The sequence below is a fragment of the Doryrhamphus excisus genome, linkage group LG8 (assembly GCF_037039965.1).
Source record: "Doryrhamphus excisus strain RoL-2023G ecotype Guam linkage group LG8, RoL_Dexc_Guam_v1.1, whole genome shotgun sequence".
Taxonomy (NCBI): Eukaryota; Metazoa; Chordata; class Actinopteri; order Syngnathiformes; family Syngnathidae; genus Doryrhamphus; species Doryrhamphus excisus.
Genome location: NC_136364.1, coordinates 8,975,047 through 8,999,167, shown reverse-complemented (window position 1 = coordinate 8,999,167; position 24,121 = coordinate 8,975,047). Strand labels below are relative to the sequence as shown.

At 44.1% G+C, this 24,121-nt stretch overlaps 2 protein-coding genes and 13 non-coding genes across 16 annotated transcripts; 1 reads left to right on the top strand and 14 right to left on the bottom strand.

Annotated features, from left to right (window-relative positions):
- Window positions 1–194: 194 nt before the first annotated feature.
- On the bottom strand, window positions 195–358 carry LOC144899698 (U1 spliceosomal RNA). The gene has a single exon (XR_013628038.1). It is a non-coding gene; the product is annotated as a U1 spliceosomal RNA (small nuclear RNA).
- Window positions 359–1,192: 834 nt separating this feature from the next.
- On the bottom strand, window positions 1,193–1,356 carry LOC131135149 (U1 spliceosomal RNA). Its single transcript, XR_009131538.1, has one exon. It is a non-coding gene; the product is annotated as a U1 spliceosomal RNA (small nuclear RNA).
- Window positions 1,357–2,549: 1,193 nt separating this feature from the next.
- LOC144899700 (U1 spliceosomal RNA) lies at window positions 2,550–2,713 on the bottom strand. The gene has a single exon (XR_013628040.1). It is a non-coding gene; the product is annotated as a U1 spliceosomal RNA (small nuclear RNA).
- Window positions 2,714–3,380: 667 nt separating this feature from the next.
- LOC144899699 (U1 spliceosomal RNA) lies at window positions 3,381–3,544 on the bottom strand. Its single transcript, XR_013628039.1, has one exon. It is a non-coding gene; the product is annotated as a U1 spliceosomal RNA (small nuclear RNA).
- A 562-nt stretch (window positions 3,545–4,106) lies between these two features.
- LOC131135152 (U1 spliceosomal RNA) lies at window positions 4,107–4,270 on the bottom strand. Its single transcript, XR_009131542.1, has one exon. It is a non-coding gene; the product is annotated as a U1 spliceosomal RNA (small nuclear RNA).
- An 834-nt stretch (window positions 4,271–5,104) lies between these two features.
- Window positions 5,105–5,268, bottom strand: LOC144899711 (U1 spliceosomal RNA). Its single transcript, XR_013628053.1, has one exon. It is a non-coding gene; the product is annotated as a U1 spliceosomal RNA (small nuclear RNA).
- Window positions 5,269–6,461: 1,193 nt separating this feature from the next.
- Window positions 6,462–6,625, bottom strand: LOC131135196 (U1 spliceosomal RNA). The gene has a single exon (XR_009131580.2). It is a non-coding gene; the product is annotated as a U1 spliceosomal RNA (small nuclear RNA).
- Window positions 6,626–7,292: 667 nt separating this feature from the next.
- LOC144899701 (U1 spliceosomal RNA) lies at window positions 7,293–7,456 on the bottom strand. The gene has a single exon (XR_013628041.1). It is a non-coding gene; the product is annotated as a U1 spliceosomal RNA (small nuclear RNA).
- A 562-nt stretch (window positions 7,457–8,018) lies between these two features.
- On the bottom strand, window positions 8,019–8,182 carry LOC144899709 (U1 spliceosomal RNA). Its single transcript, XR_013628051.1, has one exon. It is a non-coding gene; the product is annotated as a U1 spliceosomal RNA (small nuclear RNA).
- Window positions 8,183–8,764: 582 nt separating this feature from the next.
- Window positions 8,765–8,928, bottom strand: LOC131135173 (U1 spliceosomal RNA). Its single transcript, XR_009131563.1, has one exon. It is a non-coding gene; the product is annotated as a U1 spliceosomal RNA (small nuclear RNA).
- An 830-nt stretch (window positions 8,929–9,758) lies between these two features.
- On the bottom strand, window positions 9,759–9,922 carry LOC131135153 (U1 spliceosomal RNA). The gene has a single exon (XR_009131543.2). It is a non-coding gene; the product is annotated as a U1 spliceosomal RNA (small nuclear RNA).
- An 830-nt stretch (window positions 9,923–10,752) lies between these two features.
- Window positions 10,753–10,916, bottom strand: LOC131135161 (U1 spliceosomal RNA). Its single transcript, XR_009131552.1, has one exon. It is a non-coding gene; the product is annotated as a U1 spliceosomal RNA (small nuclear RNA).
- Window positions 10,917–11,483: 567 nt separating this feature from the next.
- On the bottom strand, window positions 11,484–11,647 carry LOC131135142 (U1 spliceosomal RNA). The gene has a single exon (XR_009131532.1). It is a non-coding gene; the product is annotated as a U1 spliceosomal RNA (small nuclear RNA).
- A 2,631-nt stretch (window positions 11,648–14,278) lies between these two features.
- On the top strand, window positions 14,279–15,324 carry aamdc (adipogenesis associated, Mth938 domain containing). 2 transcript variants are annotated; one of them, XM_058080973.2, is made up of 4 exons: window positions 14,279–14,439; window positions 14,671–14,789; window positions 14,867–14,962; window positions 15,028–15,324. In XM_058080973.2, exons 2-4 carry the CDS (start codon window positions 14,697–14,699, stop codon window positions 15,166–15,168), a joined length of 330 nt encoding a protein of 109 aa, XP_057936956.2. In that variant the 5' UTR covers window positions 14,279–14,439; window positions 14,671–14,696; the 3' UTR covers window positions 15,169–15,324. The 2 variants fall into 2 exon arrangements, with proteins under 2 accessions (XP_057936956.2, XP_078648869.1); XM_078792743.1 differs by having other exon boundaries at window positions 14,293–14,439; window positions 14,643–14,789.
- Window positions 15,309–23,387, bottom strand: ints4 (integrator complex subunit 4). The gene is made up of 24 exons (XM_058080967.2): window positions 23,238–23,387; window positions 22,576–22,770; window positions 22,378–22,495; window positions 22,165–22,271; window positions 21,973–22,087; window positions 21,799–21,884; window positions 21,633–21,683; window positions 19,850–19,938; window positions 19,618–19,738; window positions 19,320–19,391; window positions 19,073–19,247; window positions 18,776–18,981; window positions 18,555–18,697; window positions 18,308–18,423; window positions 18,103–18,236; window positions 17,139–17,305; window positions 16,977–17,070; window positions 16,726–16,806; window positions 16,525–16,655; window positions 16,401–16,460; window positions 16,174–16,333; window positions 15,872–16,015; window positions 15,670–15,790; window positions 15,309–15,597 (listed from the first exon to the last, which is right to left on the bottom strand). The coding sequence occupies exons 1-24, from the start codon at window positions 23,289–23,291 to the stop codon at window positions 15,413–15,415; spliced, it is 2,925 nt and encodes a 974-aa protein (XP_057936950.2). The 5' UTR covers window positions 23,292–23,387; the 3' UTR covers window positions 15,309–15,412.
- Between the last annotated feature and the right edge of the window lie 734 nt (window positions 23,388–24,121).

The following is a 24,121-nucleotide window of genomic DNA, read 5'->3' as shown; positions in this document are numbered from 1 at the left end:
CTGTCATATTTAAGAAGTTGCGTTAAGCACACAATGTGAGGTACATCAAGGACAGATCTTATGTTCTGTGCAGTCAACTGTTAAGCTAAGCGGTTCAGTAGAGTGACCGCATCAATTAAAACATTGAAATGTACTTCTGTGATTTTACATTACATTCAACATTATGTCTAATGCATTGACATCAACAACTTGATCAGGGGAGAGCGCGAACGCAGTCCCCCACTACCACAAATTATGCAGTCGAGATTCCCACATTTGGGGAATTCGCAGGGGTCAGCACAACCGGAGTGCAATGGCTGAGCCTCACCCTGAGTGAACCACCTTCTTGATCATGGTATCTCCCCTGCCAGGTAAGTATGAGTTGTACACGTTTCTCACACACACGTCTTTCACACACACACCATGTTAAGTGATGGGCTCATCGTGTGCACATCAGCAAACACACACACTACTACTTCTACTAAACACACCACAACACTGTTTGATTGTCACACAAAGTATTATTATCTATATTAGACTATAGTATAACAGTGTTTCCCATTGTGCATTGCTGTTTTTCCAACAATAGACAAGGAACTCTCCCTGCCCCCCTCAATGACGCTTCCTTGTTGGCCAGTAACACATGCTAATGCTGCTGCCATCCAGTGGTGAGTAGCACGTACTACACAGTTGACAATTGTTCAATTTGACTTGACTACACTAAAGGGTGTAGCCCTGAAACAACAAGACAGTGTTTTTAAATCAGTTTTATGACAATTATGTTTGCTAATGCAACTGGCTAAATATTCCTGGTCACATGGTACACTCGTCCACACCTGATACAGCATCAGTGAAAAAACTCAACCTGACCCACATATTAACTACTGTTCTAGGTTCTACAGCTCCAATTCAATATTTTCAGTACTCTGTCAAATTTGTTCCAACTCTAGCTGCAATTCCAACCACTGTTGTGCTAAAGTCAATCCAGCTGGCAAAGACGAGGGATCTTTCACAGTCTCCGGGTGATAACTTGGCATTTCTTATCTTATCTTTGTTCGCCTTTTTCTTTTATTCTTTATCCTCTCATTATTTCTTTTATTCTGGTCAATCTTACAACTGTTTACACATGACACTTGCCTAGCAAACAATCACGGTATAACAGCCAGAAACGTGGAACAGTGCTTTCATAATATTTTAACTTCAACAAATAGATCAGGGGAGAGCGCGAACGCAGTCCCCCACTACCACAAATTATGCAGTCGAGATTCCCACATTTGGGGAATTCGCAGGGGTCAGCACAACCGGAGTGCAATGGCTGAGCCTCACCCTGGGTGAACCACCTTCTTGATCATGGTATCTCCCCTGCCAGGTAAGTATGAGTTGTACACGTTTCTCACACACAGGTCTTTCACACACACACCATGTTAAGTGATGGGCTCAGCGTGTGCACACCGGCAAACACACACACACACACACTGTACGGGTGTGTACTTCTACTAAACACACAACAACACTATTTTATCGTCACATTAATTATTATTATCTATATTAGACTAGACAATAACAGTGTTTCCCATAATGCACTCGACAAGGAATTCTCCCTGCCCCCCTCAATGACGCTTCCTTGTTGGCCAGTAACACATGCTAATGCTGCTGCCATCCAGTGGTTAGTAGCACGTACGACACAGTTGACAATTGTTCAATTTGACTTGACTACACTAAAGAGTGTCTAATGGGGGATGGGAGGTGTAAAGAAATAAACATTTAAGATGAATCTGGATTGTCTCATGTTATTTACCTGCCTCCACCTTTAGAGGATAATCATTTGGATCCTGCACCAAGACCTCAGACTAGAGCTGTCCTATCTAGTCATTGAGCATCAAATGATGAAGCCTGCTCAGATAAGACGCAAAACGTCTTAAACAAACTGAACAGTCCAGTTGCAATCTATTCAATACCCAGAGAATACATTGAACTGAATGAATGAGAATAGTCACTGGCATAATTAAAATTCTCTGCACATATCGCCAAATACGCCTCCTGTACCCTCCAACGTCCTGCCATTTTCTAACCTCAACTACACAGTCACAAAAGAGTAAAAATGTATCTGACTCTTGTTGATTCAATTGAGGTATTCAATGCAGATTAGCAGCAATGTGCACACCTGATACAGCAACAGTGAAAAAAACTCTGACCCACATATTAACTACTGCCCTAGGTTCTACAGCTCCAATTCAATCTTTTCAGTACTCTGTCAAATTTGTTCCAACTCTAGCTGCAATTCCAACTACTCCTGTTGTGCAAACGTCAATCCAGCTGGCAAAGACAAGAGATCTGTCACAGTCTCTGGGTGATGAATAGCCATTTCTAATCTCGTCCTTATCCACCCTTTTCTTTTATTCTATATTTCTTTGTTCTTATATTTTTTCTCTTACTCTGTTGTTTTACTCAACTGGTCCTTCTGACAACTGTTTTTATATATGACACTTGCCAAGCAAGCAACCTCAGCAAACTAGCCAGGAACATGCCTTGACATTGCATTGATAATATCTTGACTTCAACAAATAGATCAGGGGAGAGCGCGAACGCAGTCCCCCACTACCACAAATTATGCAGTCGAGATTCCCACATTTGGGGAATTCGCAAGGGTCAGCACAACTGGAGTGCAATGGCTGAGCCTCACCCTGGGTGAACCACCTTCATGATCATGGTATCACCCCTGCCAGGTAAGTATGAGTTGTACATGTCTCTCACACACACGTCTTTCACACACACACCATGTTAAGTGATGGGCTCATCGTGTGTGCATCAGCAAACACACACACACGAGATGACAACTACAGTAAAGTCTCGTTATATCGATATTCTGGGGAGTCGGAAAAAATACCAATATAACCGGACTATCCATATATCCGATCCTGCACCGAACTGCATTAAAAGTGGGCAATTATGCCCGAAGAATAATGTTCTATAGTATAGAACAATGTCGAGCAGCTTAAATCAATCTTTGCTTAAGGATTTCAATACCAAAACAGAACACGGCGAACGGCTGCTTCCAGTCAACTTTATTTTTTCCACCACCAGAGCGCAGCACACACACCGATTCCCGCACTTCCTGGTTCACAGGTCATGCTCAACCCGCCCCACATAGCTGGCCAAACACATGCCTGCAACAGAAGAACCAACGAACGCCAGCATGTACATATGAAAAACAGTGCTTATTGCAAGCGATAAAAAGATATCTGAATACAACACAATTAAATACATGAATTTGTACATATGAAAAACAGTAATTATTGCAAACAGTAAAAAGATATCTGAATACAACACAATTAAATACTTGTATTTGTATGCTTGTGTATGCTATGTCAATTGGTTCCTCTGTTATCAACAACTTAGATCAGGGGAGAGCGCGAACGCAGTCCCCCACTACCACAAATTATGCAGTCGAGATTCCCACATTTGAGGAATTCGCAGGGGTCAGCACAACCGGAGTGCAATGGCTGAGCCTCACCCTGGGTGAACCACCTTCTTGATCATGGTATCTCCCCTGCCAGGTAAGTATGAATTGTACACGTCTCTCACACACACGTCTTTCACACACACACCATGTTAAGTGATGGGCTCATCGTGTGTGCATCAGCAAACACACACACACACGAGATGACAACTACAGTAAAGTCTCGTTATATCGATATTCTGGGAAGTCGGAAAAATACCAATATAACCGGACTTTCCATATATCCGATCCTGCACCGAACTGCATTAAAAGTGGGCAATTATGCCCGAAGAATAATGTTCCACCACCAGAGCGCAGCACACACACCGATTCCCGCACTTCCTGGTTCACAGGTCATGCTCAACCCGCCCCACATAGCTGGCCAAACACATGCCTGCAACAGAAGAACCAACGAACGCCAGCATGTACATATGAAAAACAGTGCTTATTGCAAGCGATAAAAAGATATCTGAATACAACACAATTAAATACATGAATTTGTACATATGAAAAACAGTAATTATTGCAAACAGTAAAAAGATATCTGAATACAACACAATTAAATACTTGTGTTTGTACGCTTGAGTATGCTATGTCAATTGGTTCCTCTGTTATCAACAACTTAGATCAGGGGAGAGCGCGAACGCAGTCCCCCACTACCACAAATTATGCAGTCGAGATTCCCACATTTGGGGAATTCGCAGGGGTCAGCACAACCGGAGTGCAATGGCTGAGCCTCACCCTGGGTGAACCACCTTCTTGATCATGGTATCTCCCCTGCCAGGTAAGTATGAGTTGTACACGTCTCTCACACACACGTCTTTCACACACACACCATGTTAAGTGATGGGCTCATCGTGTGCACATCAGCAAACACACACACTACTACTTCTACTAAACACACCACAACACTGTTTGATTGTCACACAAAGTATTATTATCTATATTAGACTATAGTATAACAGTGTTTCCCATTGTGCATTGCTGTTTTTCCAACAATAGACAAGGAACTCTCCCTGCCCCCCTCAATGACGCTTCCTTGTTGGCCAGTAACACATGCTAATGCTGCTGCCATCCAGTGGTGAGTAGCACGTACTACACAGTTGACAATTGTTCAATTTGACTTGACTACACTAAAGGGTGTAGCCCTGAAACAACAAGACAGTGTTTTTAAATCAGTTTTATGACAATTATGTTTGCTAATGCAACTGGCTAAATATTCCTGGTCACATGGTACACTCGCCCACACCTGATACAGCATCAGTGAAAAAACTCAACCTGACCCACATATTAACTACTGTTCTAGGTTCTACAGCTCCAATTCAATATTTTCAGTACTCTGTCAAATTTGTTCCAACTCTAGCTGCAATTCCAACCACTGTTGTGCTAAAGTCAATCCAGCTGGCAAAGACGAGGGATCTTTCACAGTCTCCGGGTGATAACTTGGCATTTCTTATCTTATCTTTGTTCGCCTTTTTCTTTTATTCTTTATCCTCTCATTATTTCTTTTATTCTGGTCAATCTTACAACTGTTTACACATGACACTTGCCTAGCAAACAATCACGGTATAACAGCCAGAAACGTGGAACAGTGCTTTCATAATATTTTAACTTCAACAAATAGATCAGGGGAGAGCGCGAACGCAGTCCCCCACTACCACAAATTATGCAGTCGAGATTCCCACATTTGGGGAATTCGCAGGGGTCAGCACAACCGGAGTGCAATGGCTGAGCCTCACCCTGGGTGAACCACCTTCTTGATCATGGTATCTCCCCTGCCAGGTAAGTATGAGTTGTACACGTTTCTCACACACAGGTCTTTCACACACACACCATGTTAAGTGATGGGCTCAGCGTGTGCACACCGGCAAACACACACACACACACACTGTACGGGTGTGTACTTCTACTAAACACACAACAACACTATTTTATCGTCACATTAATTATTATTATCTATATTAGACTAGACAATAACAGTGTTTCCCATAATGCACTCGACAAGGAATTCTCCCTGCCCCCCTCAATGACGCTTCCTTGTTGGCCAGTAACACATGCTAATGCTGCTGCCATCCAGTGGTTAGTAGCACGTACGACACAGTTGACAATTGTTCAATTTGACTTGACTACACTAAAGAGTGTCTAATGGGGGATGGGAGGTGTAAAGAAATAAACATTTAAGATGAATCTGGATTGTCTCATGTTATTTACCTGCCTCCACCTTTAGAGGATAATCATTTGGATCCTGCACCAAGACCTCAGACTAGAGCTGTCCTATCTAGTCATTGAGCATCAAATGATGAAGCCTGCTCAGATAAGACGCAAAACGTCTTAAACAAACTGAACAGTCCAGTTGCAATCTATTCAATACCCAGAGAATACATTGAACTGAATGAATGAGAATAGTCACTGGCATAATTAAAATTCTCTGCACATATCGCCAAATACGCCTCCTGTACCCTCCAACGTCCTGCCATTTTCTAACCTCAACTACACAGTCACAAAAGAGTAAAAATGTATCTGACTCTTGTTGATTCAATTGAGGTATTCAATGCAGATTAGCAGCAATGTGCACACCTGATACAGCAACAGTGAAAAAAACTCTGACCCACATATTAACTACTGCCCTAGGTTCTACAGCTCCAATTCAATCTTTTCAGTACTCTGTCAAATTTGTTCCAACTCTAGCTGCAATTCCAACTACTCCTGTTGTGCAAACGTCAATCCAGCTGGCAAAGACAAGAGATCTGTCACAGTCTCTGGGTGATGAATAGCCATTTCTAATCTCGTCCTTATCCACCCTTTTCTTTTATTCTATATTTCTTTGTTCTTATATTTTTTCTCTTACTCTGTTGTTTTACTCAACTGGTCCTTCTGACAACTGTTTTTATATATGACACTTGCCAAGCAAGCAACCTCAGCAAACTAGCCAGGAACATGCCTTGACATTGCATTGATAATATCTTGACTTCAACAAATAGATCAGGGGAGAGCGCGAACGCAGTCCCCCACTACCACAAATTATGCAGTCGAGATTCCCACATTTGGGGAATTCGCAAGGGTCAGCACAACTGGAGTGCAATGGCTGAGCCTCACCCTGGGTGAACCACCTTCATGATCATGGTATCACCCCTGCCAGGTAAGTATGAGTTGTACATGTCTCTCACACACACGTCTTTCACACACACACCATGTTAAGTGATGGGCTCATCGTGTGTGCATCAGCAAACACACACACACGAGATGACAACTACAGTAAAGTCTCGTTATATCGATATTCTGGGGAGTCGGAAAAAATACCAATATAACCGGACTATCCATATATCCGATCCTGCACCGAACTGCATTAAAAGTGGGCAATTATGCCCGAAGAATAATGTTCTATAGTATAGAACAATGTCGAGCAGCTTAAATCAATCTTTGCTTAAGGATTTCAATACCAAAACAGAACACGGCGAACGGCTGCTTCCAGTCAACTTTATTTTTTCCACCACCAGAGCGCAGCACACACACCGATTCCCGCACTTCCTGGTTCACAGGTCATGCTCAACCCGCCCCACATAGCTGGCCAAACACATGCCTGCAACAGAAGAACCAACGAACGCCAGCATGTACATATGAAAAACAGTGCTTATTGCAAGCGATAAAAAGATATCTGAATACAACACAATTAAATACATGAATTTGTACATATGAAAAACAGTAATTATTGCAAACAGTAAAAAGATATCTGAATACAACACAATTAAATACTTGTATTTGTATGCTTGTGTATGCTATGTCAATTGGTTCCTCTGTTATCAACAACTTAGATCAGGGGAGAGCGCGAACGCAGTCCCCCATTACCACAAATTATGCAGTCGAGATTCCCACATTTGAGGAATTCGCAGGGGTCAGCACAACCGGAGTGCAATGGCTGAGCCTCACCCTGGGTGAACCACCTTCTTGATCATGGTATCTCCCCTGCCAGGTAAGTATGAATTGTACACGTCTCTCACACACACGTCTTTCACACACACACCATGTTAAGTGATGGGCTCATCGTGTGTGCATCAGCAAACACACACACACACGAGATGACAACTACAGTAAAGTCTCGTTATATCGATATTCTGGGAAGTCGGAAAAATACCAATATAACCGGACTTTCCATATATCCGATCCTGCACCGAACTGCATTAAAAGTGGGCAATTATGCCCGAAGAATAATGTTCCACCACCAGAGCGCAGCACACACACCGATTCCCGCACTTCCTGGTTCACAGGTCATGCTCAACCCGCCCCACATAGCTGGCCAAACACATGCCTGCAACAGAAGAACCAACGAACGCCAGCATGTACATATGAAAAACAGTGCTTATTGCAAGCGATAAAAAGATATCTGAATACAACACAATTAAATACATGAATTTGTACATATGAAAAACAGTAATTATTGCAAACGGTAAAAAGATATCTGAATACAACACAATTAAATACTTGTGTTTGTACGCTTGAGTATGCTATGTCAATTGGTTCCTCTGATATCAACAACTTAGATCAGGGGAGAGCGCGAACGCAGTCCCCCACTACCACAAATTATGCAGTCGAGATTCCCACATTTGGGGAATTCGCAGGGGTCAGCACAACCGGAGTGCAATGGCTGAGCCTCACCCTGGGTGAACCACCTTCTTGATCATGGTATCTCCCCTGCCAGGTAAGTATGAGTTGTACACGTCTCTCACACACACGTCTTTCACACACACACCATGTTAAGTGATGGGCTCATCGTGTGCACACCGACAAACACACAGACTGTACGGGTGTGTACTTCTACTAAACACAAAACAACACTCTTTTATCGTCACATGAATTATTATCTATATTAGACTAGACTGTAACAGTGTTTCCCATAATGCATTGCTGTTGTTCCGACACTCGACAAGGAATTCTCCCTGCCCCCCTCAATGACGCTTCTTTGTTTGCCTGTAACACATGCTAATGCTGCTGCCATCCAGTGGTGAGTAGCACATACTACACAGTTGACAATTGTTCAATTTGACTTGACGACACTAAAGGGTATAGCCCTGGGACAACATGACAATGTTTTTAAATCAGTCTTCTTATGAATATTATGTTTGCTACTGCAACTGGCTAATCATAATTAGTCACATGGTATTGTCCACTTGGAACTCAACTGGTCCTCTGACAACTGCTTACACATGACGCTTCCAGCAGACAATCACGGTGAAACAGCCAGGAACGTAGAATACTGCTTTGATAACATTTTGACTTCAACAAATAGATCAGGGGAGAGCGCGAACGCAGTCCCCCACTACCACAAATTATGCAGTCGAGATTCCCACATTTGGGGAATTCGCAGGGGTCAGCACAACCGGAGTGCAATGGCTGAGCCTCACCCTGGGTGAACCACCTTCTTGATCATGGTATCTCCCCTGCCAGGTAAGTATGAGTTGTACACGTCTCTCACACACACGTCTTTCACACACACACCATGTTAAGTGATGGGCTCATCGTGTGCACACCGGCAAACACACACACACACACTGTACGGGTGTGTACTTCTACCACACACACAACAACACTCTTTCATCGTCACATTAATTATTATTATCTATATCAGACTAGACTATAACAGTGTTTCCCATAATGCATTGCTGTTTTTCCGACACTCGAGAAGGAATTCTCCCTGCCCCCCTCAATCACGCTTCCTGGTTGGCCTGAAACACATGCTAATGCTGCTGCCATCCAGTGGTGAGTAGCACATACTACACAGTTGACAATTGTTCAATTTGACTTGACGACACTAAAGGGTGTAGCCCTGGGACAACATGAGTGTTTTTAAATTGTCTTATGACAATTATGTTTGCTAATGCAACTGGCTAAATATTCCCGGTCACGTGGTACATTGGTCCACACCTGATACATCATCAGTGAAAAAAGTCAGCTTGACCCACTACAGTCCTGGGTTCTACAGGTCCAATTCAATCTTTCCAGTACCCCATCAAATTTGTTCCAAATCTAGCTGCAATTCCAACTACTCCTGTTGTGCAAACGTCAATCCAGCTGGCAAAGACAAGGGATCTGTCACAGTGTCCGGGTGATAAATCGGCATTTCTATTGTCATACTTATCTACCTTTTTCTTTTATTCTTTAACCTTTTATTATTTCTTTTATTCTGGTGTAGTACTCAGCTGGTATTTATTGCAACTGTTTACACAGACACTTCCCAAACAACCACAGCTAAATAACCACAAATGTGACTTGACATACTTTTGACCAGGGGAGAGCGCGAACGCAGTCCCCCACTATCACAAATTATACAGTTGAGATTCCCACATTTGGGGAATTCACAGGGGTCAGCACAACCAAAATGTAATGGCTGAGTCTCACCCTGGGTGAACCACCTTCTTGATTATGGTATGTCCACTGCCAGGTAAGTATGAGTTGTAGACATCTCTCACACACACCTCTTTCACACACACACCATGTTAAGTCATGGGCTCATCGCGTGTACATCAGCAAACACACACACACACGGGATGACAACTATGTAATTCTACAAGACTACACCGTACCACACCGCTGTTTCATCATAAATATAACTATTTACGTGATATCCCATCATGCTATTTAGTCTCCCTGTCTCTGTATGCAGTGGCTTCCTGGTTCGGACAGTCAGGCATGCTAATGATGCTGCCATCCTGTAGCGAGTAGCACGTACTACACTGTTGTCTGCAGAAGAAGACATGGCCAGTGCTTTTAAGACTTTTCTGTGACAGTTGTGGCCTAGTGTGCCTGGCAGAAAGTTTTTCAGTTTAGTTTGGTTTAGTGCACAATATGCATACACATGCGTATATATGCTTACTTATTTGAGAATACATTGTTAAAAGTGAGTATAGCATGAATGTACTTGTATTCTATAAGAGTATGACATGCTGACTCTTATGAAGGTAAAAAATACATCTTTCAAACCTCTGATAAAAATATGACACACACACACACTGTACGGGTGTGTACTTCTAGTAAACACACAACAACACTGTTTGATCGTCACATTAATTATTACTATCCATATCAGACAAGAATATAACATATTTCCCATTATACATTGCTGTTTTACCGACACTGGACAAGGGACGCTCCCTGCCCCCCTCAAAAACACTTCTTCGTTGGCCAGTGTGCACATGACACTTTCCAAGCAAACATTCATGTTAAAACAGCAAGGAACGTGAAACATTGATTTGATAATATCTTGACTTCAACAAATAGATCAGGGGAGAGCGCGAACGCAGTCCCCCACTACCACAAATTATGCAGTCGAGATTCCCACATTTGGGGAATTCGCAGGGGTCAGCACAACCGGAGTGCAATGGCTGAGCCTCACCCTGGGTGAACCACCTTCTTGATCATGGTATCTCCCCTGCCAGGTAAGTATGAGTTGTACACGTCTCTCTCACACAGGTCGTTCACACACACACCATATTAAGTGATGGGCTCATCGTGTGTACATCAGCAAACAAACACACTGTATCGGTGTGTACTTCTACTAAACACACAACAACACTCTTTTATCATCACATGAATTATTATCGACTAGACTGTAAAAGTGTTTCCCATAATGCATTGCTGTTGTTCCGACACTCGACAAGGAATTCTCCCTGCCCCCCTCAATGACGCTTCCTTGTTTGCCTGTAACACATGCTAATGCTGCTGCCATCCAGTGGTGAGTAGCACATACCACACAGTTGACAATTGTTCAATTTGACTTGACGACACTAAATGGTGTAGCCCTGGAACAACATGGCAGTGTTTTAAAGTAAGTCTTCTTATGAATATTATGTTTGCTACTGCAACTGGCTAATCATACCTATACACAAAGCATTGTCCACTTGATACTCAGCTGGTCCTCGTACAACTGTTTACACATGACACTTTCAAAGTAATCAATCACAGCAAAAGAGTCAGGAACGTAGAATATATATTTTGACTTCAACAACTTGATCAGGGGAGAGCGCGAACGCAGTCCCCCACTACCACAAATTATGCAGTCGAGATTCCCACATTTGGGGAATTCGCAGGGGTCAGCACAACCGGAGTGCAATGGCTGAGCCTCACCCTGGGTGAACCACCTTCTTGATCATGGTATCTCCCCTGCCAGGTAAGTATGAATTGTACACGTCTCTCACACACACGTCTTTCACACACACACCATGTTAAGTGATGGGCTCATCGTGTGTACATCAGCAAACACACACACGGGATGACAACTATGTAATTCTACAAGACTACACCGTACCACACCGCTGTTTCATCATAAATATTACTATTTACGTGATATCCCATCATGCTATTCAGTCTCCCTGTCTCTGTATGCAGCAGCTTCCTAGTTGTTGGTTTGGACAGTCAGGCATGCTGATGATGCTGCCATCCTGTGGTGAGTAGCACGTACTACACTGTTTCAGACCACTGACGTCTGCAGAAGAAGACATGGCCAGTGCTTTTAAGACTTTGCTGTGACAGTTGTGGCCTAGTGTGCCTGGCGCGATATACTTGCAATTATGTTGCTAGCAATGGCTCGTAAGGGAAAGACACATTTGTTTACAATTCCCTAAAAACACCACCATCAGACACAAGTGGTTGGAGTTCCAGATTCCCTACCAGCAAGAGAAATATATTTCAATTTATCGACGGCATTTCACACTGGACTGTTTTGTGAACACTGCTATAAAGTTGGGCTCGCAGCTCGCTGCACAACAAGTCCTAAGCACTTGTGACCAACCACAGCAGAGTGGGTGTGCCTGGAGGCGGGCCGTGGGTGGAATTACTTAAAACAGACTGTTTCTGCGGGAAGCACGAAATCCAAAGAAATACAGCTCAATAGGTGCAGATTCTGGAAGAACTATAAAGTTTTGTGTGCTGGTTATTGTGTGTAGCTGCTCGGTATGAGTCCATACATCAATACAAAGGGATAAAAATGAGGTGAAAATGATGAAAAACGTTTCATTGCATTGTGTGTTCAGTTGTGTTGTCTTTGGATAATATTAACATTTGTTTGTAAATCTGAAACATTTAAGTGTGATGAACATGCAAAAATAGTCCAAAGTTTATCAAGAAACAATGTCTGTCAATGGTAAGTAGCTTTAGCATTTTCTAGAGCATCGGTAACGTGTTTTGCAGGACTACCAGTGTGTACAAAAAACTGAGGTAGAGCCACTGATTGTGCTACGAAAAGGCTATTAGCAACCCAGCTTCCTCTATGCTACAATGCTACAGTGACAAGTGCCTTTGCTCCATGTCTTACACAAAATAAACACAGTTAGGAGACTGCAACATTGTTCCTTACTGCTTGCTCTTCTGACTCTTCCACACGATTAAGTAACATTGGAAAGGTGTAGGGCTTTGGCAAGTTTGTCGGTTAGTCTAGCTGGATACTGGCCGATGTTCACAAAACAGTCCAGTTTGTAATGCCGTTGACAGATTAAATACATTTCTTTTTGTGGTAAGGAACTCCAACCACTTGTGCCTGATGGTGGCATCTTTAGGAATTGTAAACAAATGTGCCGTCCCTTTGCTAGCAAGTAAACAGCAGAGCAACACTCGAGAGTTTGCCATTGTTTAACATGAGAATACAACATTCTAAATACAGCTATAGGTCATAAAAGACACATGCAGGTACCTTATAAGCGGTTTCCACATTTCTACATTCATTTCAAAGTGAACAAAGTTCCCTCACTGCGTTCCTAAATAAAAATAATAATAATAAAAGTGATTTGCACACAAAACCGAACTAAACGTAAACCTTTGATTTGTTTCTCGGGTACTGAAGGTCACTGTGTCCTTGGAAATAAGACGGAAGGGCCCAGCTGAGGGTGTGGGCACTGTAAAATGCGACCATTTATTATCATGAACATAAATAAATGCACATTAAAACCAACTGTCACCACCAATATGTAAAGAGCAATGAAGCCACGTTCCAACCCATAGTACAAACACACACAAAAAATGAAGCATGTGTTGCTAATTAACCAGTTAGTAGAGGTTAGCCAACACCTACAAAGAGTTTCGTTTAAATATTGTCACGTTAATATAGCACGATTACACTTACAACTAAAAGCAAATAAAGAATTTTGTTGCAAAAAAGAAAATAAGAACTTTGCCCTACCTGAGGCTGCTGACATACTAGCTAACTATCTAGCTAGCACAACACCGGAAGTGTTCGGAGTGAGCGCGATAACTAACAACAGATACAGACGAATAAATGTAGACAGAAATAGAATACGAATAGCAACATACAGACTGTTAATAAACAGCAAACAGCCTTTCCATTATATACAATGGATATTCTTATTTACTTAGTTGCAATGACGATAATTACGTAATTAGTAATTGACAAGAATCACACTCACCTCACGAGGGGGCAGTAGACTCACGTGAGTCACTCCAACGAGTCACTGAAAATAAAAATGTAAAAGAAATATGCATATTTATCAGTAACATGTAAACAGAATAACAACAACTCAATTCGAGTAAAAATCAGGTGAGCCATAAGGTAGGAGGAGGGGATCGATCCAATATATTCATACTAGCCGGATCAAAATATTTCAGTTGTGTTCGGTTTGTTTTCGTTTTTATGATTTACTTTTATTATTTTTGTTTTAAAATTTTAAATTTTAAAACGTATTATTATCGATGTAATATTTAATAATCGTGCTCCACAATTTTCAACTAAGAATCGGTACAAGTGAAACTTAATGCCTTTGGTATCAGATCGGTACCAACATTTGCAGTATCGCCCACCCTGCTATCAAGCGTTAGCAGCGCGTGATATTGGCTAATAAATCAAGACGAAAACGGTAGGAGGAGCAGCATTTTTTTAGGGGTGTTAACTTCTTGAAGCTCACTTGCTGTCCCGGCTGTCTGCGCTTTGAACTACTCCACAAAGCTTCCAGCCCGTGAAGGTTTGTTTCATCTTTGTACAGCGTGTGTCCACTCACAACAACACTGTAATCTTTATGGCCGAGGGTGCAAACGTCTGCATGTGTTACCATTTTTAAACGAAACCTCAGCGCACACGCACTTGTTGAGCTATTTAGGGCTAAGACAAGTTGAGGGAAGGTGTATCTTCAGTTATGAAAGACTCGCTCCTCCTCTTCTGCACCAGCAGCGTCACATGACCATGTCTTCTCCAGAGGTTACCTCGGTGTCCTGGGGTCACATGATTGTGAAGGGCAGCTCCTCCACCTACAAGGACTGTAAAGTGTGGCCCGGTGGCAGTCGAACGTGGGACTGGCGTGAGACTGGGACAGAGGTGTGTGGGGGGGGGGGGGGTAAGTACCATGACATGTGACACGTGTACTTCCGGTCTAACGTGTTACTCTTTATCAGCACCACCCGGGAGTCCAGCCTGCTGATGTACAGGAGGTGTTGGACAAAGGAGCAAAGGTGTTGGTGATTGGCCGAGGCATGAACATGGCCCTGCAGGTAGTCTTCAGATTGAAAATACGCTGATTGAGGTCACAATGACTTGGGGGGCCTGTTTGTGTCAGGTTCCCGCCTCCACAGTGGACTGCGTGGCAAAACGAGGGGTGGACGTCAGAGTCCTGCAGACGGAAAAGGCTGTCGCTGAATACAACAAACTGGCCAGACAGGGCATCAAGGTGGGCGGGGTCTTCCACTCCACATGCTGAAGTCAACGTCACTTGAAGATACTTGAGCTTCACACTAGAATGAAAGTGGCCTAATCTGGTCTTTCACCTCCGCCTGCAGAAATACGTACACTTTTTATACAAGGCATACACTCTCTCACCATGCGAAAGCAATAAAAATATTTGTGGCATTATGCAGCCAAAACTATTTTATTTTTCCTTGTAGGTTGAAGAGCATTTTAAAAAGCTGGTGAATGAAATACACAACACGGGTGGGGGAGGTCTCTTAGCGTCTAGCGGGTTTTGGCATGATGAAAACTTTGACAGGCTTGCTGAAGGCAATGGTCCCTTCTACGGCGGCCTCTGGTGGCGGGAGGCTGTCAAGGCTGTCGAACAATGCCAACTTGGACTCTGAAGGGGAGGAGGAGGAGCTGTAGGCCAGCAGGAGGCGTACCTCCACCTGAGACGGCTCTGAGAGACAGCCCAGAGGTTAGAAGAAGACAACATGACGTCCATCAACACAACAGGTGTGTGCTCCCTCACCTGTCCATGCGCTGTGAGACAGGTAGACCTGTGTGATGAGTCTGTGTCTGGCAGGCCCAGGTTTTCGGAAGTCCCCGGGTTTGGGATGGATCACGTGACTCTGGCCGTCTGGGTACAGAACCTGGCCCCAGAAGGATGACCGCAATATTTATAAACTTGTACATCCTGACTGACTCACTGCTGTGAGCGTCATCCTGCTCACCTCCACCTTGACCGAGTTCTGGGGGTCGCGGACATGCTCCAAGGTAGCGTCAATGTCTAGTGCCACCACCAGGCCCGATGTGAACCTCAGCGGATTGTCTGACTCCCCTGTGGGCTCGATGATGTTGGCTGTGGCTCGATGGATCTGTCACGCAGAAAGGACACACTGTTAGGTTTAGTCCGCACCAACAGCTGTGTTGGAACACTCGAGTGTTCACACAAAACAAAGCATACAAGCTGAGCAAAGGACTCTAGTTTTAACCAGACCAAAAATGACAAGTGTGAACGCCGCCTTAGAAGTACCTGCGGAGGCAGTGTGAGCTGCAGCAGAGCACTTTGCCTCAGGGTCGTCTGCAGAATCTTGACCAGCTCCGCAGGCTTGCAGGATGACAGGCGCGGCATGATTTCCAAAAGTTTGTCCACAAAGCTGTCATGGAGGTGGGGCAGCTCTGCCAGGAACAGCCTGACGGTTTCACAACGTGGAGTGAGGACTCCGGATGCTGAATGAAACCACGGCAGGCTGAACTCACCTGTTAAACGACTCCAGCTCCTGCAGAAACTTTTCACAGCTGCTGATGAGAGGCTCCTGCCTGCAGACAAGAGCGATGCATCAGTGACGGCTGTGGAGCAGATACACTCGCTCAGCGTACCCACCCGTGTGCGGTGCGAGCGCTCAGGATGAGCTGCAGCGCTTTGGCCTGCAGGCGTACGTCGTGTGCGATGGCCACCTGTCTGCTCTCCAAGCCGCTGTACATGAACTCTAGCTTGTAACTCTCCTCCACAACCTAAAATGCACACAGGCAAACATGTCACATGGTGCTGGTGCCGTGGACAGCGTCAGGGGCATGTGCTGACCTGCTGAGCGGCCGCCAAAGCCGTGACATTCTGTTTGAGGCACAGCGGAACAGCCATATTCCACAACTTCTCCTGCAGAGCCTGAGGGGAACCAGGGAATGTCAGAGGTCAGCTAAGTTACATTTATGGAGATGACCTCCTACATAGGGTGCAGTCTGAACTACTATGATTAGGAAGAGCTCTCAGTAAGTACAACGGCATTGTCAGGTTGATCAGATTGTGCATCCGAGTGTAGAAAAATGTGGTCCCACCTTGATGAGTAGAAGCTGGCAGCGCAGGTACGTAGCGCAGAAGTCAGCAGCTCCAGCAAGTTCTGTCTGTAGCTGGCCCAGTCTCTGCAGGTCACTGACAACACACAATACACAAAGTCCCACTTGAAGTAACTACAATAACACATACGTGTGTGTACATACCGTATGGTGAAAATGAGCAGGTCCTGAGCTCCAGGTGCGTCCAGATTCTGGATGGTGCTGATCCGGTCCAGACTCTGCTGCAGGAAAAGCTGAGCTGACTCCACAGAACCCGATTCAGATCCAGAATCCACAGACTCCAAACCGTGAACCTGCTTCCTGCCAGGCAGCTTGAAAAAAAAAACACAAACCAAGAATGACCTTGATGTATCCTCTTTGAATGGTAGGTAATGTTAGGGTAATGTTAGTCATTTTGCAGTACTTCTCTCCTGCAGTTGTTTCTGCCATATGCAGCATTTTTCTTTGAAAATCTTCAGGGTGGACACAACAAATATTACTGAAAGTTATATTACTTAAAGTGCTCACTATTCATTGAAAGTATTATTAGAGTAAAGAGCCTTCGTTTAGAGCCTTCTCAAGATGAAATAACACCCCTATTGTCACCTTTACTCTTATATTACCCAACATAGTAGACATAATATGAGAAAATAATTACACTTACAACACCAACAAGACTTGTGTGTGTTGCTGTAAGTGTGTTACTGTGCCTGGGGGTTCAAGGTTGGGTTTTAGCATGGTGTGGGTTATTGCGGCTGCTGTGAGATGTACAAGCGATCAAGTCTGGTGCTTGTGTGTCTCATCCAAAGTTACAGTAATATCAATGACACTTAGTGACCAGTGTAGAATACAACACCTTACATTTGTATTTTACTTCATTAGCCATTTTTATGTTGGAAATGCTTGATTTATAAAATTATCTAAAATCTGATTAAATATGTTTTTTTTTTACTACTAGTAGGTCATATTCAACCACAAAAAGCAATCTATTCATCTATTCTATTAATATATTTTTGGAAAACCATTATAGAGTGAAGCTACAAAATTCAGATTACTGTAACTGTCATGTACATGGAATAAGGTAGTGTGTGTGTGTGTGTGTGTGAGACAAGATGTTGGGAGTGCTCACTCGGAGAGGCGGGACCAGGTGGGACAGACTGTCCCTCAGGTAGGCGTAGTGTCTGAAGGTGTGGTCAGAGAAGAGCGCCGGCATGGTGGGACAGGACTTGGCCGCGTTGAACACCAACACCAGAACGGCGATGTCTGACATCAGCAGAGTGAAGGAACAGAAAAAAAATGGCCGACTCCCAAAGTGTGCAACAATGTGAGGATACAGGCCGGGTCGTCCATGTCGGGTTCTGGTGTGTCAAAGTACGGGTGTGTGCTGAGTAACTCAGGGACTAGTGGCAACACCAGCATCGGGTGGCGGGAACCCAAAAACTTGAGACACCTGGAAAAAAAGAAAGATTACGATATGGTCAGCACGAGGGAGCCAAACGTGAAGAAAACTGAGTGTTCCTCCTTTGCAGCTCAAACAGCTGAGATGGGGGTTTGTAACGGTGTGCAAGCAAGCGATCTCACTTCCAGACAGAGTTGCGGTCCGATGGATACTTGTTGAGGTTTTTCAGCAGCTCCAGCAGTGCCAGCTGGATGCACTCCTTGGTGGACACGTTGGTGTAGCAAAGTAACTCATGGAGAGCTTCTCTGATGTCACGGGATGAGTCCTGAGCAGAAATGTGAGGATTGTAAAGCGTCATAGAGGCTGCATCGGGTTCGCGCAACCATGCTGCTAATGTGCTGACCTCCAGCACCGCCAGCACGGTGTCCAGCTGGTCCTCTCTCAGGGTGATGTGCGTGGAGATCTCTCTCAGTACATGGATGGACTGCAGCCTCACTTCCTCTATCTCATCGTTGAACATGTCCACCAGGAAGTCCAGACACTTCTCAGCGAAGCTCGGGGACGAGCGAGCCAGCTGGCACAATGCCTCCACCGCCGCGATGCGGACCTCTGCAGGCAGCAGCCAGAAAGAAACAAAACACAGCAAAAAAAAAGATGAAGGTGTGAGGGAAATTAGGACCACATGTGGGCCAGGACGTACCAAACATTTCATCTTCCAGGCCGTGAACGAAGGCGCCACAGGCTCCTGAGGCGATGAGGTTGACGGTGTTGGTGTCCAGCTTCTCCTTGGGGGCGTCGTCAGCCCACTTCCTGCCCGAGGAGAACTCTCCTGAAGCAAAGAGCTCCTTCGCGCGCTCGTGTGCCGTCCGCTTTCTCTGCACAGAAGGAGAAGGTGAGCTCACCAGCAGCAAGCAAACCTCACTTCCCTCCTGCCTGCGTCCACTCACCCTGAGGTCTGACATCAGCTTCTTATCCAGCGTCTGCTCCAGGAAGTGAGGACTGACCTGCAACATGGAACCCTGACACAAAGGAGACATTTGGTTAGCACACTGCTGGCGAGCCGGGGTGCGAGACCTCATAAATGTACACACTCCAAAATCTACAATGACTTCCCACAATGACTTCACTTCCTGTGTAGCTGTCCCAATACCTTTGCCTTCATCCCGCAAAGAGGCGGAGAAGTTGAAAGCAATCAAAGAAGCATCACTGATGAACTGAATAAGGGGTGAAACCTTCCCTCCTCACCAGCGTTTTGGCAGCCTGCACCCGCACCATCCAGGAGCCGTCACTGACCATGTGACTGATCTTCCCGAAGGCATCGTCGACCAGGCGGATCTCCTCGTTGGATGACGGGATGGGCACGATGCTGATGAGAGACGGTCAGTCAGGTGTTACATGAGCATGAACGGACAGACGGCGTAAGCGGGCTCCATTCGTGTGTGTTCATGCTGTTTTTGTACACACTGATATAACTCACCTCTCAGGGTACAACACACTCAGCACCCAAACAATCTGAACTGCTGCAGAGCGAACCTGCTCGTAGTCATCTGCCAGCAACCTGCATGCCTACACACGCACATTTAAATTTTCCTTGGGATCAATAAAGTACAGTGAAGAAAATAAGTATTTGAACACCCTGCTATTTTGCTATTTCTCCCACTTAGAAATCATGGAGGGGTCTGAAATTTTCATCGTAGGTGCATGTCCACTGTGAGAGAGATAAACTAAAAAGAAAAATCCAGAAATCACAATGCATGATTTTTTAACAATTTATTTGTGTGATACAGCTGCTAATAAGTATTTGAACACCTGAGAAAATGAATGTTAATATTTGGTACAGTAGCCTTTGTTTGCTATTACAGAGGTCAAACGTTTCCTGTAGTTTTTCACCAGGTTTGCACACACTGCAGGAGGGATCTTGGCCCACTCCTCCACACAGATCTTCTCTAGATCAGTCAGGTTTCTGGGCTGTCGCTGAGAAACACGGAGTTTGAGCTCCCTCCAAAGATTTTCGATTGGGTTCAGGTCTGGAGACTGGCTGGGCCATGCTAGAACCTTGATATGCTTCTTACGGAGCCACTCCTTGGTTTTCCTGGCTGTGTGCTTCGGGTCGTTGTCGTGTTGGAAGACCCAGCCACGACCCATCTTCAATGCTCTGACAGAGGGAAGGAGGTTGTTCCCCAAAATCTCACAATACACGGCCCCAGTCATCCTCTCTTTAATGCAGTGCACTCGTCCTGTCCCATGTGCAGAAAAACACCCCCAAAGCATGATGCTACCACCCCCATGCTTCACAGTAGGGATGGTGTTCTTCGGATTGTACTCTTCATTCTTCTTCCTCCAAACACGCTTATTGGAATTATGACCAAAAAGTTCTATTTTGGTCTCATCTGACCATAAAACTTTCTCCCATGACTCCTCTGTATCATCCAAATGGTCATATGCAAACTTAAGACGGGCCTTGACATGTGCTGGTTTAAGCAGGGGAACCTTTCGTGCCATGCATGATTTCACATCATGACGTCTTAGTGTATTACCTACAGTAACCTTGGAAACGGTGGTCCCAGCTCTTTTCAGGTCATTGACCAAGTCCTGTCGTGTAGTTCTGGGCTGATTCCTCACCTTTCTTAGAATCATTGAGACCCCACGAGGTGATATCTTGCATGGGGCTCCACTCCGATTGAGATTGACCGTCATGTTTAGCTTCTTCCATTTTCTAATGATAGCTCCAACAGTGGACCTTTTTTCACCAAGCTGCTTGGTAATTGCTCCGTAGCCCTTTCCAGCCTTGTGGAGGTGTACAATTTTGTCTCTGGTGTCTTTGGACAGCTCTTTGGTCTTCGCCATGTTACAAGTTAAAGTCTTACTGATTGTATGGGGTGGACAGGTGTCTTTATGCAGCTAACGACCTCAAACAGGTGCATCTGATTCAGGATGATACATGGAGTGCAGGTGGACTTCTAATGGGCAGACTAACAGGTCTTTCAGGGTCAGAATTCTAGATGATACACAGGTGTTCAAATACTTATTTGCAGCTGTATCACACAAATAAATTGTTAAAAAATCATGCATTGTGATTTCTGGATTTTTCTTTTTAGTTTATCTCTCTCACAGTGGACATGCACCTACGATGAAAATTTCAGACCCCTCCATGATTTCTAAGTGGGAGAAATAGCAAAATAGCAGGGTGTTCAAATACTTATTTTCTTCACTGTATCTGTCTATCTTGTGTAATGAGTCGACTGTGAGGTTCCTGGTACCTGGTCATAAATGATCTGCTGGATCTTCATTCCTCTCTCATGCAGTTGCAGCTGGAACACAAACAATACACACACGCACACACGTGTGATCATTCATTCCTTGAAGGCGTTTTGGGTCGTGTTTGTGCAAACAGGTCTGATGAGATGAGATGCTGCAAGGTCCTACCATGGCTTTGAGGGCTGCTGTGCGCACTCTGGGATCCTGATCTCCAAAATGGTCACTGATGATAGTCTGAACGTCCCTCACTGCTCCTGAAAAAACACCAGCATGCCAATATCAACAAATATAACAACACATGCACAGGTCAAAAAACAGTCTTGTACATCTCATGGCACCCACCTGTGGATGTGCCAAGTCCCTCTGCATCTTTGCTCAGGGGGCTGTCCATCATGCCTAGACAGCCCAGCAGCTGCAGACATTTGTTCCTCACTCCAAAATAAGTATCGGATAGGTGCTGAGGTTGAGAAGAGGAACAGGGGATTCAGTCGAGGATGGGTGCTAACGGATATGCATAATGGTGGTGCGCTTCACCTTGCAGGCCACATCTACGAGGCGGTGGGTCACAGCCGGGCTTTCTGGCAGCTGAACCCCGATAATGAGCAGAGTGTCCAGCAGCTGAGCCAGGACCTGATGAGACTCTACACACACACACACACACACACACACACACACACACACACACACAAAACAGCTCACGCGAGCTCAAAAACAACTGTTTCAAACAGGTGTGCAACCATGTCTCACTCTCATTGGAGACGGTGTTGATGGCGTCCTCCACGATGCAGTCAGGACTGAAGCCCACTGTTCTGGAGAGCAGACCCAGCAGAGAAGCGATCTTCAGCCTCACTGAGTTATCACTTTCCTGTGGGGGGGGGGGGGGGGACATCCTTGACATCAGCATTTGAAGACGCCACATTGCGATACTACAAAGCTTTTGCCAACCTTGTAGTAGTGCTCCAACAGGATCCTAATGACACCCTCCACGCTCTCTGCCTCCACGGGTTTGCGAGCAAACTGTAGAAGGTACTGCAGAGCATCCGTGGAGTTGGTGGCCTTGCACAGGTCAACGTGGAGCGCTGCAGACTTGCTGGGTTTGCACAGGCGGAGCTTCTTGGCCGGAGCTTCTTCCTGTGGGATCTGGAGGCAGACAACACACTATGTCTTGGCTCTTACCAGTTAATGTGGGAAAATGAAGAAACAGAAGGAAAAAATCTTTAGCTACATACCGCGATTGCTTTATAATATTGTGCGACAATATCTTTGATTGGAGAATTTGGACGTTACTGCGTGTTTACCCCTGTCGGCCACCGTACCAAACACACAACAACTCAATTTCTTCTTGTAAAACCCAACTAAAATTAAAAGTATTTCCTCGTATTCAACTACATGTTTATTGACAACTATATTAACACTCTGAATTATACTATCATTCAATGTCAAAATAAAACGAAATAACTTTCATTTTGAGCAGAGGCCGCAGAGATGAGCTGGTGAGTTAGCTAAGCTCGCTGGTTAGCTACTAGCTAACAGGCTTGTTAGCTGACTCGGCTTTCTTCCTGCTAACGTCTCTAATGTTACACCGAGGAGCTAAACGTCCTTCCTACCTGTACAACTTTGGAGAATTCCTCGTAAACCCGCTTTTTCAAGTGTGCCGCCATGACAGCGACGATGTCAGTGACTAGTTGTTAGCTACGCGAAGCAGCGGGAAATGTCCCAACGCGCTTTCCGTACCAAGTCGTATTTGGTGGGTTGATACAAGAGGTAGCACTACAGTGATTAGATCGATATTTTTAAAGTTTTTTGTTTTAACGTTTATTTTCTCAAATCTTCTGTTTTTGTTGTGTTGCACACATTTACAAACCCAGGGAATACATTCAGTCTTTGCCTTTGTTTACTTATTGTGCACTATTGACTTTGACTTTTATTAAATTATATGAAACATATTTAATATAAAATATTAAACAATTTTTTTAGTCATATTGCGAGAAACAAAAAACAACAATAAAATGTTAATTTTGGGAAAATTATGTTGTGGAAAATGTTACAACAACAAAGTCAAAATATTGTGGGAATATAGTGATAATTATGGCTTTAAAAAATAGACAAGAACAAAATTAAAACTGCCAGAAAATTAACAAAAACAGCTGTGATTTTACAAGTCAAAATATTTAGAAAAAAAATCCCATTCTGAAAAGAAAAAAAGTCTAATTTTTTTGTGACATAGAGTTGAAATATTAATGAAAAATATGTCATTATTTAAAAGTAATGTTTTGAAAACAAATTGAAACATTCAACAGTTGTCGTTATTGTAAAAATAGGTTGGGGGAAACATTCTAATATTATGGGAATAAAGTCATAATATTATGAGAAGAAAATTGACAAAGCTAACTGAAGAAGTTTAAATAGTATTTGGAAAATTTTTAAAAAGCAAAAATGTAAAAAACATTAAATTAAAAAAGCTACTTTTTCACCTATATCAACAAGTTTT

What these genes read in the sequence shown, in the direction of transcription:
- aamdc (XM_078792743.1), top strand. Translation starts at nt 14,652, where the DNA reads ATGACCATGTCTTCTCCAGAGGTTACCTCGGTGTCCTGGGGTCACATG. An exon ending in GGCGTGAGACTGGGACAGAG is followed by an intron (nt 14,790 to 14,866) that starts GTGTGTGGGGGG and finishes ACTCTTTATCAG; the next exon opens with CACCACCCGGGAGTCCAGCC. An exon ending in GCATGAACATGGCCCTGCAG is followed by an intron (nt 14,963 to 15,027) that starts GTAGTCTTCAGA and finishes TGTTTGTGTCAG; the next exon opens with GTTCCCGCCTCCACAGTGGA.
- ints4 (XM_058080967.2), bottom strand. Translation starts at nt 23,291, where the DNA reads ATGGCGGCACACTTGAAAAAGCGGGTTTACGAGGAATTCTCCAAAGTT. An exon ending in AGCTGATGTCAGACCTCAGG is followed by an intron (nt 19,248 to 19,319) that starts GTGAGTGGACGC and finishes CCTTCTGTGCAG; the next exon opens with AGAAAGCGGACGGCACACGA. An exon ending in AGCGCTCGCACCGCACACGG is followed by an intron (nt 16,461 to 16,524) that starts GTGGGTACGCTG and finishes TCTTGTCTGCAG; the next exon opens with GCAGGAGCCTCTCATCAGCA.